The sequence below is a fragment of the Sinocyclocheilus rhinocerous genome, unplaced genomic scaffold (genome assembly GCF_001515625.1).
Source record: "Sinocyclocheilus rhinocerous isolate Xijiao unplaced genomic scaffold, SAMN03320098_v1.1 scaffold781, whole genome shotgun sequence".
Lineage (NCBI taxonomy): Eukaryota > Metazoa > Chordata > Actinopteri > Cypriniformes > Cyprinidae > Sinocyclocheilus > Sinocyclocheilus rhinocerous.
In genome coordinates, this window is record NW_015658395.1 from 923,946 (window position 1) to 942,833 (window position 18,888).

An 18,888-nucleotide genomic window follows, 5' to 3' on the forward strand; every position below is an offset into this window, starting at 1 on the left:
TTGGTAGTTTTAAGCTGATGACGCTGTTGACTGCGAGATGTAAAGGGTGAAACGTGAGGCTAGGATAACAACACTGATTTTGTGTGGCATGGGGAGAGGTTGAATACTGGGCTGATGTGCACGCAGTGCTCATTGCCTCTCTATAGACCACATTATGTACTGCCATATCCATCAAATCACTGTCTGTGCTGCCTCATGCAGAGACCCAGAGCCCGTCTATCCATTCCCCGCAGGGGGTGCCGATTCCTCCTATGGTGGACGATGCGAGAGAGAAATGTAAAAACAGGTACACAGTGACCACCAGACCACAGTCAGGAAAAAAGCAGCAAAAAAAGCAGTAAGGTTTGATGATGAAAGGCAGAGAAGCAGAGAGAAATAAATAAACAGGCACAGAAAGAGATGTGGTTGTGAACCGGGCATGCGGGGCAGACAACAATCCTCAAACCAATAGATCAATGTCCCCTCAGAGCATTTCTAGAACACCAGCAAACTCTGTTCTGTGGCTCCGCAGGCTGCAGGCATTGCTTAGTGTTGTTTACATGTCGTAAATATTATTTATATCAGTTAAGACCAACAGCGACTGCAGTTATAACTGATGCAGTTACCCCTTAAAAAGCTGTGATGAATGAGCTATCCTTGAATCTCCGTAGTCTGATGCATCACTAAATTTAAAGGGCAAAAACAAACGCATAGCACCACCTGTTGGCTAATAGATGAAATTGCCCCTTTTGCCCTGAGATTCATTGAAACGGTGCTTTCAATTGTTTTTTCTTCTGGAACCAGATTTGATATTGCACTACACGTGTTGACTCAATAAACGAAAGGAGCACACAGACATGTCATTAAAAGCATATATTATAATATATTAATATTCCCAAACAATATGCGAAATAATAATAAAAAATAAAAATATGTGTTTAATAAAAATATATACACACATACATCCATTTATTATTATTATTATTATTATTATTTAATTTTCACCCTCATGTCATTCAACCTGTCCATGTTGGCTTCTGCCTAATTTGGCTGCTTCTACTAAGTGACAGATGAATTTATGGCAAAAAGCTGTAGAGTTGATTGGATGCCCAGCCTTTGGCGTCAACAACAAAAGCATTTTCTCCTCCTTTTTAGAAGTTGATAAGCCTATTTATTTTACTACACTAAATATATTCTATTATAATATATTATATTGGTAGTTGCATTTTGCCCTATTATAAGAGACATGCCAGTTGTAAACTTGAAATTTAACATCTACATAATGACAAACAGTAATTGCAATTGAATAAATGTATGCAAAAAAAAAGGTTTAAAATGTTAAAATGTAAGGTCATTAAATTACCAATAGAAAAAGATGCTGAGATACTGGGTATATTGTCAAGCACCAAAGCCCCATCATAATGAACAATACGGTAATTGTTGCATTTGAACTAGAGCTGTGTTCCCAAGTGAGAAACGACATCACCTATAATCCTGCACAAACAGCATTAATATGCTGCTTTATTTATTAGAGTATTCTATTAAATTTCACAAAGGACATGACTAGGCTCTGAAGACACCACAAAATGTTTGACAGCCAAAACAACAATCAAAACTGGCAGTAAAAAATAAAATACAATAATAATTAAAAAAAAAAATACATCCACCAGAAGTTTACTTAAAACATGGTTTTCTCATTTGACTCTAGGTCTCATGAGTCATTTTACCTGTCTGAGATAATTGCATCAGATTTCATTTATCAATAGAGCTGTAAGCTTTGAATAGTGTTCCTTCATTAAAGTTGAGCAGATTGAGTTTGGCCTAGCACTGCTCTGCTCTGCTGCCCAGACACAATGATATGCAGCAAGCGCTAGACACATCCTCAAACACACTGAGAGGAATTTCTTAAGGCTATCATGAAAAGATTAATTTAGATTTTGGGTTTCATTGGGACCAAGGTTTAGCATTGCAGATGACTTGTGATCTTGCCATGGAAACCTTTTGACTGATATCTTTGCCTTTGTTTGGAGAAGAAAACCACATTCTTTCATGTTCGTTACAGAGGAGATTAGGGCTAGTTGTCATGCCTGATATATATATATATATATATATATAGTAATTTTGAGGTAAAAGTCCAGGATTTTCCGTAGCAGTGGTTTTGTATGTGTTAAACATTTAATCATTTGAGTTATTTTTTGTGAATTCAGTCCTCCGAACAAAAAATGTAATACCATTTATTTTGTTTTAGTTGTTGGGTAACAAATAGTCAAACTAATATCATTCAAACAAGGATCAACCATGTTCTGAAGGTAGATTTTTAATGAGACGTGAACTATGATCTTAAAACAAGGGTATTTTTCAGGTCGAGGTTGTCACGTTTAAATTTGCTTGAAAAATTATTTTGTCACATTTATTCTATTGCCTTTATCATTAATTTATTTTGTTGTGTTTCAATTTGACTGAAAAGCCTAAATAGACTGCTTACTGACAGCTTCCATTGTGACAACTGACAAACATTTTGCGCTATACAAAAGGTAAACTGCATTCCATAAAATGCAATTTTTTTCTCCAAAAGTATGACAGCTGACCTCTGTTTTTCTTATTTTCCTCTTTTGAGATGTGTGGATACATGAAACAATGTATTACCTAGAAATGCAGTTATGAAAAACAAACCAATCTTAAAGCTTACATGGTAAAACATACCATACCATACCATTCCTGAGAAAGCAAAAGAGAACATAATTCAAGAATTCGCAGTGTTAATTCTGATGGAAACAGCTATCGATGGCTTGTGTCCACAAATTAGTCTGAGCTCTAGATTGGGATTAGCTAATGAGCAAACAGAGGGCAATTTAAGACTGCAGCCAGAATTGCTGTTATTTTAAAAGTACCCATTTCATTTGAAGGCTGTGCTTGATCAATTTTGAATAATAACTCTCCTCCAAACTAAATAAACCTGGCCATAATTGCTTTCGCAAATCAATTAAGTTCTGTTTGAACGAAAGCCAAAAGAAGGACCAAGGGACTTCCATTGAGCATTAAACTATGCTGAAGCTACACTAGCTCAGGCTAATCTCAAAGACACTCAGTCCCTGTTAAACACTTCCTGTGGAGTGAAAGTAATCTATGAACACATGCACGCACACACATGCGGCTCTGCTCCGGTTCAAATTGTCTTTCTCTGCCAAATTGTGTGTCCCATTAGTAAATATTGCCTGCCTGCTTATGTTGTCAGCATAAATAGTATAAAATGCTCAAAAAAGTCAACAGCGAGGATCTCGCATTCTTATTTCTGGCCATCTTGTTTACCTTTTTATTGACACATAGCCTAGTTCTCTATAATCAGCTTTTCTGTCCTATAGCATCGAAAATCTATGCATTCCAAAAGTTTGCATGTCTAAACGTAATGTCGCTCATATCTGAGCTTCATCGATCCCTGTTCAGATTCAATCCTCGGCAAGCAGATATTTCCAGGAGAAACCCTTCACTTTGATTCTCTTCAGTCTTGCTCACTCGGCTGAGATCATCTGCCGCTGTCCTTAAATCACATCCTAAAGCGCTGATCTGCACTCTTGGAGAGACTGAAAAATGCCCAGTGCTGAACATGGCAACCATCTCATCAAAGCCCAGACGTTGAATATCAGAACTCAGGCTGAATGCACAAGTGAGAGGTAAATTGAGTTATCCTGTTTTACATAAATATAGAATTAACACACAGAAGGACTTACACAGCTGATGATATGCAACAATGGGCAATCTATATATGCCTTGTAAGCATGAAGATTTGCATCTACTACTCAGCGTTTAAAGACAAAGCAGGAACATCATTCAAAAAGTCCCTGGTGAAATTATTTGGGCTGATAGGGGTCTTAACTATAGACATGTATTAAATAATCTCCTTCCACCTCCAAAACAATACAAATGCAGAAAAAAGAAGAGGGAATGATCAGATCCAAACAGGTTTGTGGATTGGGAAATGTTTCAAGCCATACGATATGACCTGTTGTGCTATGTGTTTAATATAGTTTAGTTGTAGTACATATACAAGTCTATGACATGTACTGTACACCACTGTTCAAAAGTTTGAGTTCAGTAAGATTTTTATGTTTTTGAAAGTCCCTTATGCTCACCAAGGTTGCATTTATTTGAGCATAAATAAATAACTAATTGTGAGATATTATTGGAATTTAAAATAACCATTTTCTATTTTAATATATTTTAAAATGTAATTTATTTGTGGGATGCAAAGCTGATTTTTTTTTCAGCAGCCATTACTCCAGTCTTCAGTGTCACATGATCCTTCAGAAATTATTATTTGAATCATATGTTGATTTTGTGCTCAAGAAACATTTGTTATTATCATCAATTTTGAGAACAGTTTTGCTGTTTAATATTTTTGTGGAAACCAAGATACTTTTTAAAAATGCTTTTTTTGATGAATAGAACAAACAAACACAAAAAACAACAACAACAAAAACGTTTGAACAGCAGTGTACATTGAGCAAATGAATTAACGCAACATAAGAGATATCCTAAATCAGCTAAATGAAAAGATAATGTGGGCACGCTAAATTGTATTGTCAGCATTCACAGCTTACAGCTAACAACAACTGCAATGGTTATTTAATTAAAACATCCAGAGATTCCCACTCGTAAAGACAGCATTGATCTGTCTTTTACTCATGAGGCCAGTGTCTTGTTTTGTTCCGGAATGAATCAGTGTTATTGAAGAAATCGATTGAATGAACAATTCAATGACTCACTCACAAGGACAGTCACTTGTCGTCACCTACAGGCATATCGACGTAACCTGCAAGAAGAGTCACTGAATCCCCCACCTCTAACATACACACTAACAGGCAGCCTGTCTGGAACGAACACATACAAGCTGAGTGATACAAACAGTGAAAAGTCCCTGTTGTATAATGTGGATTGTAGCACCTCTTGAATGCTGAACTGACCAATCAGCATCCAGGACTGCAAATGTCTATTCAACAGTGTGTTTTTAACATGCCAATCCTCATTTTGGTGAAAACCAATGTGCAGACGTGCAAAAAATAAAATAAAATAAATAAGATTGAAACTGATCTCACCTGAATCACACAACCTTGATGCACACCAAACTCAAGTGTACATACTCAAGTACATGGACAAAAAAGACTGAACAGCTTGATTTATATCAATGCAGTACAAAGAGTGTCAAAAGTGCCCATTGTATGCAGTTCCACAATAGATACTCAACAAAAATGCAGTGTGTGTGATGCACATGTACTTCAAGCATGCAGTGGAGGGAGTAAATGTGTGTGCCATGCAAAAGAAATAATGCTAACCAAATCATTTAATAGCTGCAGATTCTTCTCATGCACTGTCCAATGTTTACTTACAAAGCAAAAGCAAACATTCAACTAACGTTTAATGATATTTGACCTGCTCATGCAGTGTGTGAGAAAGTGTGAATGTGTAGATGGGCATCCAAAAGCATGGAGGTACTCTACCTGCTTGATGCTGCGGCTCACCTGGGCAGGTGGCAGTGTTGTTGCAAAGTCGGGTTTCCCTCAGCGGGCCGCTGCAGAGGGTCCCGTACGGAGAGGATACACATGAACGAGAACGAACCTGCCAACCCTGCCCACATGTCAGCGAACACACGCTCCACTGAGACCACTCCTCCGCTGCTGGGTCACCTACAAAACACAAGATGGAGAGAAAAGAAAAATCTTTAAATTCTTGACCCAGACTCAAACCACGGACTTCAATGTCAGTTCTGAAGGGTTATGTTACCCTACAACTGTCAGTAAATTCTTCCAGGAATGTTTTTTTTAAGTATTCAGGAAAACCTCCAACAATCCATTCCATGTCTTCAGCAACTTAAAAGGTGTTGCAAGGTCAGCGGCAGCCAGAGTCACCCCATCAGCTTGGGCTGAACATGACGGGTGGGAATATGGCACGTGAAGTTCCCTAGTCATTTTTTGTCATTTTTGAAAGCCGTGTCCTTGGACAGAGGCGACATCACGAAGGGAATGGGCAAATCAAATTAATTGCACGTCTTGTAATCGCATTACATCTTCATTTGCATGTGGTGAGTCAGAGCTTAGCCTTATTTACGGAGCAGATGGGTGGAGAATAGAGTTTAGGGGGCTGATGGGGACAGGGATGCCAATGGGAGTTTATGCACATAAGTTTTCTATCACAGGAGGCTCAAAAGGGGAAAAGGTGTAATGCCAATTACTTCAACAGATATTATTTTATTACCATTTCTGAATTGTTAAAACAATTTTAGGGAACATTTCAGTATAGAGACCGATTCTCACTAGTAACAAGTTGCTTATTAGCATGCATATTACTAGCATATTGGTTGTTTATTAGTACTTATAAAGCATTTATTCCATGGTCTGTCTGAATACTGGATTCTGATTGGCTGGCGGGTCTGCAGTAAAACAATTTAATGCACAGGTAGTTCCAAGTCCGTTTAAGAGAGAGAGAGAGACGCTTCCCCGCGATTTTTATTAATAAAATAGCCTAGATACTAGATCGCTACATTATATTCCTCAGCAACGATGGTAAAATGGCTGTTTCTGAAGTAATTGTTTGTAGAGAGAGACGTGCAGACGCAGCACGCAGGTACACACAACTGTCATCTCTCTCTCCCTCTCAATCAATAATTAATTGAAATACATGCTATAATTCTTTCAAATAAATGTGCTCTTACCGCACTATTTCATCTCTGTGTCTGATTTGAAGCGGGCAGAATGCTAGAGCTAACTGACGAAAATAACTGTCATTTTTACCCATTCGGTCAAATATTGCGCTGCAAAGAGCAATACTAGTTTTAACTTGTCTATAACTTGGCAAATGACCATAGAATAAGCGGAATTATCAACGGCTAGCCGTACATTAAAGGATTTACTTCACGTCGGGCGGTTCTTTGCCTCCACGTCATGCATTTAAAATCCTTTAATGCACGGCTAGCCGTTGATTATCCCTTACATATTCTGCATGACAATATTCTACATCCCTATTTCTACCCAATACCTAAACTTAACAACATGCATTTAAAATCCTTTAATGCACGGCTAGCCGTTGATTATCCCTTACATATTCTGCATGACAATATTCTACATCCCTAATTCTACCCAATACCTAAACTTAACAACTACCTTAATAACAGTTAATAAGCAGTAATTAGCAGTTTATTGAGGCAAAAGTCATAGTTAATAATTAGTTAATAGTGAGAACTGGACCTTAAAATAAAGTGTGACCCAGTTTTAAAACAAAAATGTAACAATTAAAAAAGTGTTGTGCATTTTTTATATATAATATGTGACCCTGGACCACAAAACTGTTTTGAAAATGAGTTTATATATCATAACATAAATAAGCTTAATAAATAAGCTTTTCATTCATGTATGGTTTGTTAGGATAAAACAATATTTGGCCGAGATACAACTATTTGATAATCTGAGGGTGAAAAAAAAAATAATAATAATAATCAAAACACTGAGAAAATTGCCTTTAAAGTTGTCCAAATTACGTACTTAGCAATGCATATTACTAATCAAAAATGAAGTTTTGATATATTTACGGTAGGAAATTTACAAAATATCTTCATGGAACATGATCTTTACGTAATATCCTAATGATTTTTAATGATTGAAAATCTATAATTTTGCCTCATACAATGTATTGTTGGCTATTGCTATAAATTTACCCGTGCTACTTATAACTGGTTTTGTGGTCCAGGGTCACATATGTATATTTAAATGTATTATTTCAATATTAAAATGTGTGCGTGTGTGTGTGTAATTTATTCATTCAATGTCGCATGGTCCTTCAGGATTTATTCTAATATGCTGATTTGGTGCATAAGCCAGTTTTGATGCTTAATATTTTTTTAATTAATACTTTAATTCAGCAAGGACACCATAACTTCATCAAGTGACACTAAACACATTTATAATGCTACAAGAGATTCCTATTTGTAAAAATGATCTTCTTTTGAACTTCTATTCATCAAAGAATCTTGACAAAAATGTATTATGGTTTCCACAAAAATATTAAGCAGCAAAAATTGTTTTCATCACTGATGATAATAAGAACCATTATTATGCACTGAGCACCAATAATGTTTAATAATAACTAAACAGCAAATGTAACACTGAAGACTGGAGTATTTTCTTTTTTACTTATAACATACATACATATCTTGTAGGAGTTGCTATTTTCAGACACTTTTTTTCTCTTGAAAAATATCAAAGAGCTGTCCATGGTTCTGAAATGCAATTCAACTTAATAATGAAAGGAGATGGGACTCACCTGTCTGGGCCTGAAACACACCCGGCTGGTCAGCTGATCGCGGCCTTTGTGTCTTCACCTTCTGCTCATCATCATCAGGTTCTAGACAGACACATGACGAAACAATTATATTAAAGAAATAGGATTAGATAGGTGATATATGAGATATAGAGGATTTATTATTTCACGAGTGGTGCCAACAGGAATATGATACAGAACACTAATATGTTTTATGTATTCATATATTTAATAACAATAATAATATATAAAACAAAAATACAATATAAACCATGTAGGGTCACAAATTTGCATATGTCTGTTTTTTTAATATGCTTCAAATGTGACTCATCCAATCAGATTTTAGAGCTGGAAACATCCATACAACCTAGTCAGAATACGCTGCTACACACGTGTCTTTATTAGTATGGAAGTGATGCATAAGGTTGTACAATCACAAATGCTAAAGCCCACACATACTATTAGCGCTGTTTTACATTTACACAATAATGTAATACATCTCTCCACCGAACTTCGCCTTGTCCTTGAATGAAATGTAAATCTCACCATTGTGTGAGGAACATTTTAAGTGTGCTGCTACAAACCTCATCTTGTAGCAGCTCCTGAGTCAACCTACATAAGCCAACAGAGACCCGTCACCAAAGTGTTTTCTATATCTGGCCTAGTCCTCGGGCACATGAAAATCCCCCGTAATGTGAACACACACACATGAGAGCATATATTTCAACTCATCCTTGCTCAGATGAGGCTACCTGCCCCAAAAAAGTGAAGTTTAGTGGAAAATGGCTAATTTTTTGTCTACTTTGCTGAATGTAATACTTTGAATCAGCACGTTCAGTGTGTAGTGTCACGAGTGCCTGAACAGACCAAATCAATCCAAGAGATTAACTCTTTTTGACACCTCGACCTAAAAATGTAGTGTTTCTGGTTAATTCAAGTAAGTTGCACTCACAATTTATTTATTCATATTTTTTTTTAAAGAACAAATTGAAAAGTATGGAAGATTGTTTCTGCCACAGGATTTAAAAAATACAAAAATAAATAGATAAAAATAAATAAACAATTGTGACTTTAATATCTCACAATTCACAATTCTGAGTTTACATTTTACAATTCAGATGTATTTCTCGCAATTGAGACAAACTCAGAATTGTGAGATACAAACTCTGAATTATAACTTGCAATTGATAAATCTGACAAATTTGAAAAGAAAGGTCTAAATTGTGAGATATAAACTCGCAATTGAGAGAAAAACGTCAGAATTGTGAGATAAAGCCACATTTTTTTTAAATTTTGTGATGGAAACAAAAACAAACAGAATTGCGAGATGTAAACTCAGAATTCAAAGAAAGAAATTGCAAAAAAGTCCGATTTTAGAGTCTTGCAATTTTTTTTTTCCTCAGAAATGCAAGTATATATCTCACAATTATGAGTTTACATGTTAATTAAATCTAAAGTTGCCTTTTTATTATTATTTTGTATCTTAATCAGTGGTGGAAACAGGCTTCCATGTGCACAGAAAAAGTTTGACGAGAAAAAAAACAAACAAACTGGTGAGTACACATACATTTGTTCAAACTAATGTTAATGAACCAGCGTTAAATATAAATGAGGGAGGGCGTGTCCAAAGTAATTAGCATACAACATATCCAAACCATCTCTGTATAAGGGCCTCTACACAACCTCTCCTGTACGGCAATTATCTAAAAATATGTCTACAATTACACGTGGAGACCAGTTTGTGTGTGTGTGTGTGTGTGTGTGTGTTTGTTGTTTTTTGCTCTCTCTCTTAACTTTTTACGTTGACTTTGTTTGTCTCTAATGTATAGAGTGGCCAGTACACTCATTCAGCGTGCAGCACTCTCTTCTCTGGAGCTGATTGGTCGACTTGACCTTTTGCACAGTGTGTGAAAAAATGAGTTGCGTGGGTTGCTAATAAATTCCACCAGCATATGCAGGAAAAGAGGATTTCCATAAGATGTAGCAGGAAGAACCGAAGGAAGAAAACACTAGAAAACAAGTGGATTCTCTGAGGCTCTTTCTAAATTACCATGAGCATTTATGGATGCTTAGAATAATTCACAATCATGAAGCACATCCTCAACATGAACTAAAAAAAAATAATTTGGGGGGCATGATTTATACTTCAGCGAGTTCCTAAAACCCAATGCTAAATTCATCTTAGTCAAGAGGCGGAGAATGAAGCACCCCACAGACTGCGTGTTTTTACGTTTACATTATTTTGCTGCGAAAAGTAGTTCACAGGTCAGTGCAGACGGGATTTTAAATGCAGATACTATTGTAACGATACAAATGCATTTGAATAATGTAGGGCACAAAATATTTGACCTGCATTTAAAACTGAATGCTTGAAAAATAGATTATAAACAAAGAAAAGTTTAAACTAAAATGTACTGCTTTTAATATACGGATTTGTAATACATATTTTCAAAAGACAGAATGGAACAGAATATCACTCTCAAAATGAACTTTAAAGGTGGGGTATGTATTTTTTCAAAAACGCTTTAGAAAACTGAGTCGGGTCGAGTACCAAAACAAACTTGCAGCCAATCAGCAGTAAGGGGTGTGTCTACTCATGATGTGGAGGAGAGAGCGCTCAGTGCACAGGACGGACATTAGTCGAGCCGAGCGACGACAGAAAGATAGAGATGGCGGATAAAAAAACAAAAGAGTAAAATGTCTGCGGAACAAAAGAAGGCTTACGATAAAGCAATAAGTAGGAACCGTGTAAATTTCGGATTAGCTTTCCAGCGCTGGAGAGAACTCAAGGAGCGGAAGGCCTGCGATCGGACGCCGAGGTTGCTTTGTTTCTTCTCGATAGGTGAGTAACACCGTGTTTACACCGCCGCAACAGCTAAAGTCTGTCTACACTGGACACGACAAAGCTTCCGTTGAAAATCATTTGAAATTTGTGTCAATACGTCATAAATAGAACGCGGCAACAGTAACTGTCAGGGATTTGTCGTGTCGCGCCGCATCCAGTGCAGACAGCATCACTGATTATAATGAGTTCTATAGTATTTTGTCGCGCTGCACCACTCGCGTCCAGTGTAGACACGCTGTAACATTGGTTTTGCTTTGTTTCACAGAGCTAATCGTTGCCTCGGTTGCGCACATATGTGTGGGGTGGAGCTATCAAAATAGGGGCGCGAGACCCTTTTGGGGTAGGGGCTTGTTTATTTTGGTGAATTGAAATATCAACATTGGCTACCAGAAATCACTTACCCCACCTTTAACAACATACCGATTGTTCAGCTTGAAATGTACTTGCACATCGGCTTTTATGCTTTATGATGCCAGATTAACGTAAACACAGTCCACTGTGAACATCCTCATAATTCGCTTCAACCTTTTCGAACTTTATGAATGATTATTTTAGGTTCAAATGGTGCGTGTGTAAGGAACTGGAAGCAAGCAGAATACGGCTATTTCTAAAGCACAGTGCCATCTGCTGTTGAAAACTAAGCTCAGAATCGATTCAAGAGAGAATCGCGATGCCTTCGGAAAATCTCAGAATCGATGCAGAATCATTTCTCGATTCGCGATGCATCGATTTATTGTACCAGCCCTATTATGTACAGGACGTTTCTTCAAAGGAATAAAACGCCGAGGTTGCTTTGTTTCTTCTCGATAGGTGAGTAACACCGTGTTTACACCGCCGCAACAGCTAAAGTCTGTCTACACTGGACACGACAAAGCTTCCATTGAAAATCATTTGAAATTTGTGTCAATACGTCATAAATAGAACGCGGCAACAGTAACTGTCAGGGATTTGTCGTGTCGCGCCGCATCCAGTGCAGACAGCATCACTGATTATAATGAGTTCTATAGTATTTTGTCGCGCTGCACCACTCGCGTCCAGTGTAGACACGCTGTAACATTGGTTTTGCTTTGTTTCACAGAGCTAATCGTTGCCTCGGTTGCGCACATATGTGTGGGGTGGAGCTATCAAAATAGGGGCGCGAGACCCTTTTGGGGTAGGGGCTTGTTTATTTTGGTGAATTGAAATATCAACATTGGCTACCAGAAATCACTTACCCCACCTTTAACTTTGCACCGTCTTATAAAAATGCAAAGCTCAAGATGAGACACTCCAAAAACATTGTGATAAACAACACAGACATCAATTTGAATGTGTATGGATGTAGCAATGGTGCTTTAAGAGAGATGAAAAACAACTTTCTACCAGCTAAAGCACAGATAATTAAACCAGTAAATGAATGCAAATGTATATTTATTGTTTTATCACAATAAAAAAGAAAACAATAAATATACATTTGCATTCATTTATTTAAGAACTTAAAGACATTTATTAAATAAAATAAATTAATTTAAATTAGTGCTGTCAAACGCTTAATCACGATTAATCGCATCCAAAATAAAAGTTTGTGTTTACATAATATATGTGTGTACTGTGTACATACATAGTATATACATATATATATATATATATATATATATATAAATGCGCACACAAAAGTCCAAATACGCCAAATATTAAATATCCAAATATAAAATCTCAGAATCGATGCAGAATCATTTCTCGATTCGCAATGCATCGATTTATTGTCCCAGCCCTATTATATTTATATATAATTTATATTATATATAAATATAAATAGTTTATATATAAAGGTAACATATTTTTCTTAAATATATGCATGGACATGTATGCATTAATGTATACATAATAAACATACAAAGTATACAGGCATATATTATGTAAACACAAACTTTTATTTTGGATGCGATTAATCACGATTAATCGTTTGACAGCACTAATTTAAATGTCCATGTATATAAATATAAATTTATTTATTTTTATGTATTACATTTAAATACATACATATAAATTATTTTTGATTAAATAAAATAAAAATATATACAACCAATCTGTACTACAGTATAACCATTTTTGTGGTAGAAGCTACACACTAGAACCTAAAGATAGAAGCTAAAGACTATTTAAGATGGTTTGAGAACAAGAAATCAAAGAGACAAAAGAAACTGTGAGAAAGAAAAACATATAGTACAGCATAAGAAAGGGAGACAGGCATTTATTAGCAAAGAGAGCTGCATCATATACATTGGAGCACATGGGATGGATGGATACTCTAGAGACTTCCCCCGTTGGCTCTGCCAAACAGACCTGATTACCAGCGCTTCCCGCAGGGCCTGTGTTAATACGCTTATGATAGCTCAGACGCGCACGCAGACAATCACACTAATTTACTCTGTCACGGAAAAGACAATAGTGGTGTCAGGAAAGGCGGGGTTTGTTCTGCTTGCTTTTTGTATCTCACTCCTACACTCTGCCTCTCCTCTGTGTCTGTTGTTCTCCGTCTGGTCTACGTCACTGTCTCCATTCAGCAAAGGGTGAAGAGAGCGGTTTGGTAAGACAGAGATAGAATAAACATGTCTTTTATCTTCATATCAGACACAAATTCTGGATTGAAGTATACCCTATTACCTCTCATGTTTTCATGTCTTTGATTTCTCAATTTCCTCACAATAACATCTCTATTAACCACGACCCGTCTTCTTCCTGCCGCATTTCACAGAGTGTCCAGCCTGCATCCAATAACATCCACATGTCGAGAAGGAAACAGCCCACGCTTCATTAGTCTTCATCTTGACCGTGCTTCAGAGTAAACTGAGTCATCATACAGTGCCTTTCACGATTTAAAGCAATAGTAGTGGTTTTTATCATTTACTCAATCATACAGTATGTTTTTCCAAACCTGCATGACTTTCTTTCTTATGTGTAACATGTGAGGGAATGGTGCTTTAAGCTGTAAAGAGAACACAAAAATACATAAAAGCACCATCAAAGTAGTCCACATGACTTCTAAGCACTGTGTGAGGATAAGGCCAAAATGTAAGTCATACACTACAGTTAAAAAAAAAGTCTCTTATGCTCACCAAGGCTGCATTTTTTGATCAAAATACAGTTTAAAACAGTAATAATTTTAGAAATAACACTGCAATTTAAAAATAACTGTTTTCAGTTTTAATATATTTTTACAATATAAATTATTCAAGTGGTGGCAATGCCGAATTATCAGCATCCAGATTGTCACATGATCCTTCAGAAATCATTCTAATATGCTAACATTTCTTTCACTAATGCATCCGTGAATAAAAGTAAATAATACAAAAATCGAAATCCTTTAAACGCACTTCAAATGCCTTTTCTTTTACAGTAGAAGCACTGAAGAGATGCTCAATCTGTATATGTAAGAGTACAAACCTCAGCTTCTTCTCCGAGTCGATATTTTATTCTCAAGCTGAAACTCAGTCATGTGGTAAAGCAGGATTCTCTAGAGATGGCTGCAGCAGTGGGGTGTGTAACCTGCCTAAGAGTCCAGCACGCTAAACAGATGTTCATCATCCTAGGACGTCTTCTGTACATTTCCCCCTGAGAGCCAACTGTACTTATTTCCACCATCCGGTGTGTGTGTGTGTGCACATGTATTTGACACTAACACTTTAAGCACTAAATGAGAGGTTGAATTATGTTTCCGCCACTCTCACAGCTTGTTCTTGGAAGCCGGAAAGGAATTTAAGCAGTTAGCTCAAATTGAAGCCATTTAATTAAACGGCCTGGCGGTGTGTCTGTATTACTCACTTGGGTTCAAGTAAAGCGCAGTGTGCTGAACATCCGCACGCATCCATCCGAAACAATCAATACTGAGCTTGGGTGTTTAAAGACGTTACACTGCATTCATCAGTTTAGGCAACATTAGACATGGGACACAATGACAAGTCAGTTAGCAATGTCGACCAGTTTTTCATATTATATTAAAATTATGGTCTACACAAATAAGTCAATAATTATTTTTACAATATAGCTGATAAATTTTAAATGTTTGATAATAAAATTATATAATACTTTGACTAAATACAGTAAAAATAAATAATTACAACCTAAGAACCATTAAATGATACAAGTGAATTCAGGCAGCAGAAAATGATCATGTACAGTGTAACAAATGGATATTAATTTTAGGATTTGCGAAATATTACATTTATTATCTGTATTTTTAAGGATTAAGTTTGTGATATATGCATAGATTAAGAAATATATAATAAATAAAATATTTTTTTAAAGAATTATTGTATTTAAAAAAATAGTGTATATTTTACATAATTTTAAATATAAAGTACATTTGTAGCAATAGCCAACAAAACATTGTACAGGTCAAAATTACTGATTTTTATTTTATGCCAAACATCATTAGGATATTAAGTAAAGATCATGTTCCATGAAGATATTTAGTAAATTTCCTACCGTAAATATATCCAAGCTTAATTTTTGATTAGTAATATGCATTGCTAAGGACTTCATTTGGACAACTTTAAAGGCAATTTTCTCAATATTTAGATTTTTTTTGCACCCTCAGATTCCAGATTTTGAAATCGTTGTATCTTGGCCAAATATGGGCTTTTTTTAACAAACCATACATCAATGGAAAGTAGGGATGTAACGATTACAGATCGTTACATCCCTAATGGAAAGCTTATTTATTCAGCTTGTGTATGTATGTATAAATCTCAATTTCAAAAAACTGACCTTTAAGACTGGTGTTGTGGTCCAGGGTCACATTTATATGTATATGTGTGTGTGTGTGTATGTGCACCTGGTATTCATCACGTTATGGGGACCAAATGTCATGTATGTGTGTGTGTGTGTGTGTGTGTGTGCATTTATCTTACATATAAATGAAAATATATATTTATTGATTGTTTATTGTATTTAGAAGTGGTGGGTTAATTAGCAGGCAAACTATAAAGATTCAATAAACGGTTCCATAAAAATATAAATAAATACAATTAAAAATCTGACTCGTTTTGTGAAAGGCTTTACTGAGTTAAGAGATGTCTGAACATGAAGTTTATAATAAAGAAATAAATATATATACACAGGACAACATTGTTCTATCCAGCTGTTTTTCAACACACAAAAATGTGTCCTATGCAAACACATCCAAAGAAACACATCTTTTCTGTCAGGTGAACCTGATTTTGAAAGCACGTACTTCTGCACATCCCTATTTTAGTGCACAAAAGAGTCCGTTTGTGTATTTTGGTAATGCTTTGTGAAAAGTACATCTCGAAGTAAACTAAAACACTTAGCTTTGAAACAAACCGCAGCGAGGCACCATACCAGCCAGCTCGACATAAAACAGATGTAGCAGAAGAAAAATCGGCAGCAGCATCAGCAAGATAATCTATCAGCACGGCACGGCAGCGATGCATCTCCAGCAGACGCCTGACACCCCTCAGCCTGCCTCTCCACAGCAACATCAACAACTTTAAAACCCCAACAATTCACTCCACATACTTCCTCTCCAGCTCTCCCACACTCCGCAGAGTTCTGTGAGTGGTAAATACGACCTGTCCATCAGCCTCCGGTAGGGGTGGACAGTTATTATAACAAGCATCTATCCATTCTCAACTGTCATGAAGGTACAAATAGAAAGTAAATAATACAAAAGCCTTAGTTCAGGACACTGTGCTGGGCCTCCCCCATAAAACAATTATGACCGGAACTCAGAGCGGTGCAATGGGATTTTGAGTTAGACAGGCGGTAGAAACAAGCATAAAGAATCAATAGAGATATTAAAAAAGAAAAAAAAAGTAAACCTTTAGATAACTGACCTTTCTCTTGTTCCCTGGAGCTTTCAATAGCATATAAAATGAATAATTCACCCAGAAATGCTTTTCACTGAAATTCTTGATATTCACACTTCCTCAGAGTTCATGAGAGAAGTAGCACAAACTGTTCTTTTGAGTCAGATCTGTTCAATGAATCAGTTAGTCCAGTTCACAAAACAGGTCTAAATGATTCATTCAAAAATCCGATTGATTTGGTTCTTGGTTAATCAGCTGAATCACTTAATGATTCAGTTACAGAAGTTAATAACTTATTGGAAAGAAAGATAATTGAGAATAGCAATGTACATACAGGCCTGTTTCTCACACAAAGCTATTGAGAGGACTTTAAACAGAAGGTATGAGTCATGTGAACCACTTTTGTAATACTTTTATGGTGTTTCTGTGTCCTTTTTGAAGTTAGATAGCTTCAATGTTCCTTCATTGCAAATGCATGAAAATGAGACCAGAACATTCTTCAAAATATCTTTAATGTTAAACAGAAGAAAGAAAGTCATACAGGTTTGGAACAACATTGACAGAACTTTCCTATCTTTTTTTTATTTTTCATTCTATTAATATTTGGTAGAGGTCAGTGTGTTTTGACTGTCAACATGATAAAATCTAAATGTTTCTATGTGCTTTCCTGTATGCATTACTGTGTTTTCATTTTAATGTGGGTGATTTCTTTCTTTTTTGCTCCACTTAGTCTCTGAATCTGTGATTACTATGTTGTGTCTAAGTGTGTGTGTTCACATATCCTTGATGTGGTGATTCCATCTGACTCAGTGAGTCACACAAAGGAAGTGATTTATGCGTCTTCATGCCCACATCTCTCTCCTCTGACTGTCCATGTTTTATGCACACGCCCCCAAACCCTGAGTGTGTACACGAGTGCATGTGCGAACAGGGCTATTTATGACTATACACTGCAGCATGTGTGACCTACTCGGCACAATTATAGGTGTGTGTGTGTGTGTGTGTGTGTGTGTTTATTTATGTATGTATCTCCTTGTCAAATTGATGTGGTCAGGGCCAAGTCTGCAATGTGACTTCAGGATTTGCTATTGTAAAACAAATCTATGTGTGTGTGCTGTACAGTATATGCATTAAGGAGGTCTATGATAGGCAGCTGACAGGGGAAAATATTAACAGTGATCTGATATAAAATTCCTGGCATGTGCTGATAATGTCATGGCTGATAACTGACTATTGTCCAGTATTAAAATGCACAATACAATTTTATTTAAACAAAATAAAACTTAAAACGTATAAAATTGTAAAAAAAAAAAAAACTTAAATAAATCTTTTTAAATGCTAAAAGTAAATTTAGGTACTATAGGCCAGTTCGCACCAAGGAAGAAAACTATAACAATAATTCTAAAGTTTTAATAAACATTTTCATGTTATCAAAATACAAAAGTCTACAGCACAGCTATAATGATATGAGATGCAAAATTATTTTAATAACTTTCAGAAAAAAAATTTCAGCTGATGGATTTTAAAAGAAAAACAAATGTCGAAAAACAGTTGTACAATGTTATTGAGCATTGGTGACATTAATATAGTTTTCTTTATAGTCATCATTCTTGGTGTAAATTGACTTTACAACATTATAATTCGAGATCGATCAACCAGGGATCGGAATCAGCCGATTTTCCTCATGATCGGCCCGGATCGGTGACCGGCCGATCAGTCTCACTTCTTTTCGATTCCGAGCCGATCTGTTTTGTTACCAGCGGCACAGGCAATAACGTCAGCCACGCATTCTCACTCTCTTCTCTCCGACGACCCCTTCTCTCACACACACGTCTCATTCGCTCCGGTTAAATAGTGCTTGTATTGTGCATAATTTTAATCATTCCCGCCGGTTTCACGCTTACACCAAAAGCGCGCGCACCACCACTGATCTATATTAGTGGAGCG

At 36.3% G+C, this 18,888-nt stretch overlaps 1 protein-coding gene across 3 annotated transcripts in view; it reads right to left on the reverse strand.

The window, feature by feature from the left end:
• Window positions 1–18,888, reverse strand: part of adgrb2 (adhesion G protein-coupled receptor B2) — a 293,767-nt gene that overhangs the window by 139,558 nt on the left and 135,321 nt on the right. For all 3 annotated transcript variants that reach the window (XM_016530376.1, XM_016530377.1, XM_016530375.1), the window contains exons 3-4: window positions 8,290–8,370; window positions 5,475–5,660 (exon numbers count right to left, since the gene is read on the reverse strand). In XM_016530376.1, coding sequence (XP_016385862.1) covers window positions 5,475–5,660; window positions 8,290–8,370 — 267 coding nt within the window. The remainder of the gene's footprint in view (window positions 1–5,474; window positions 5,661–8,289; window positions 8,371–18,888) is intronic.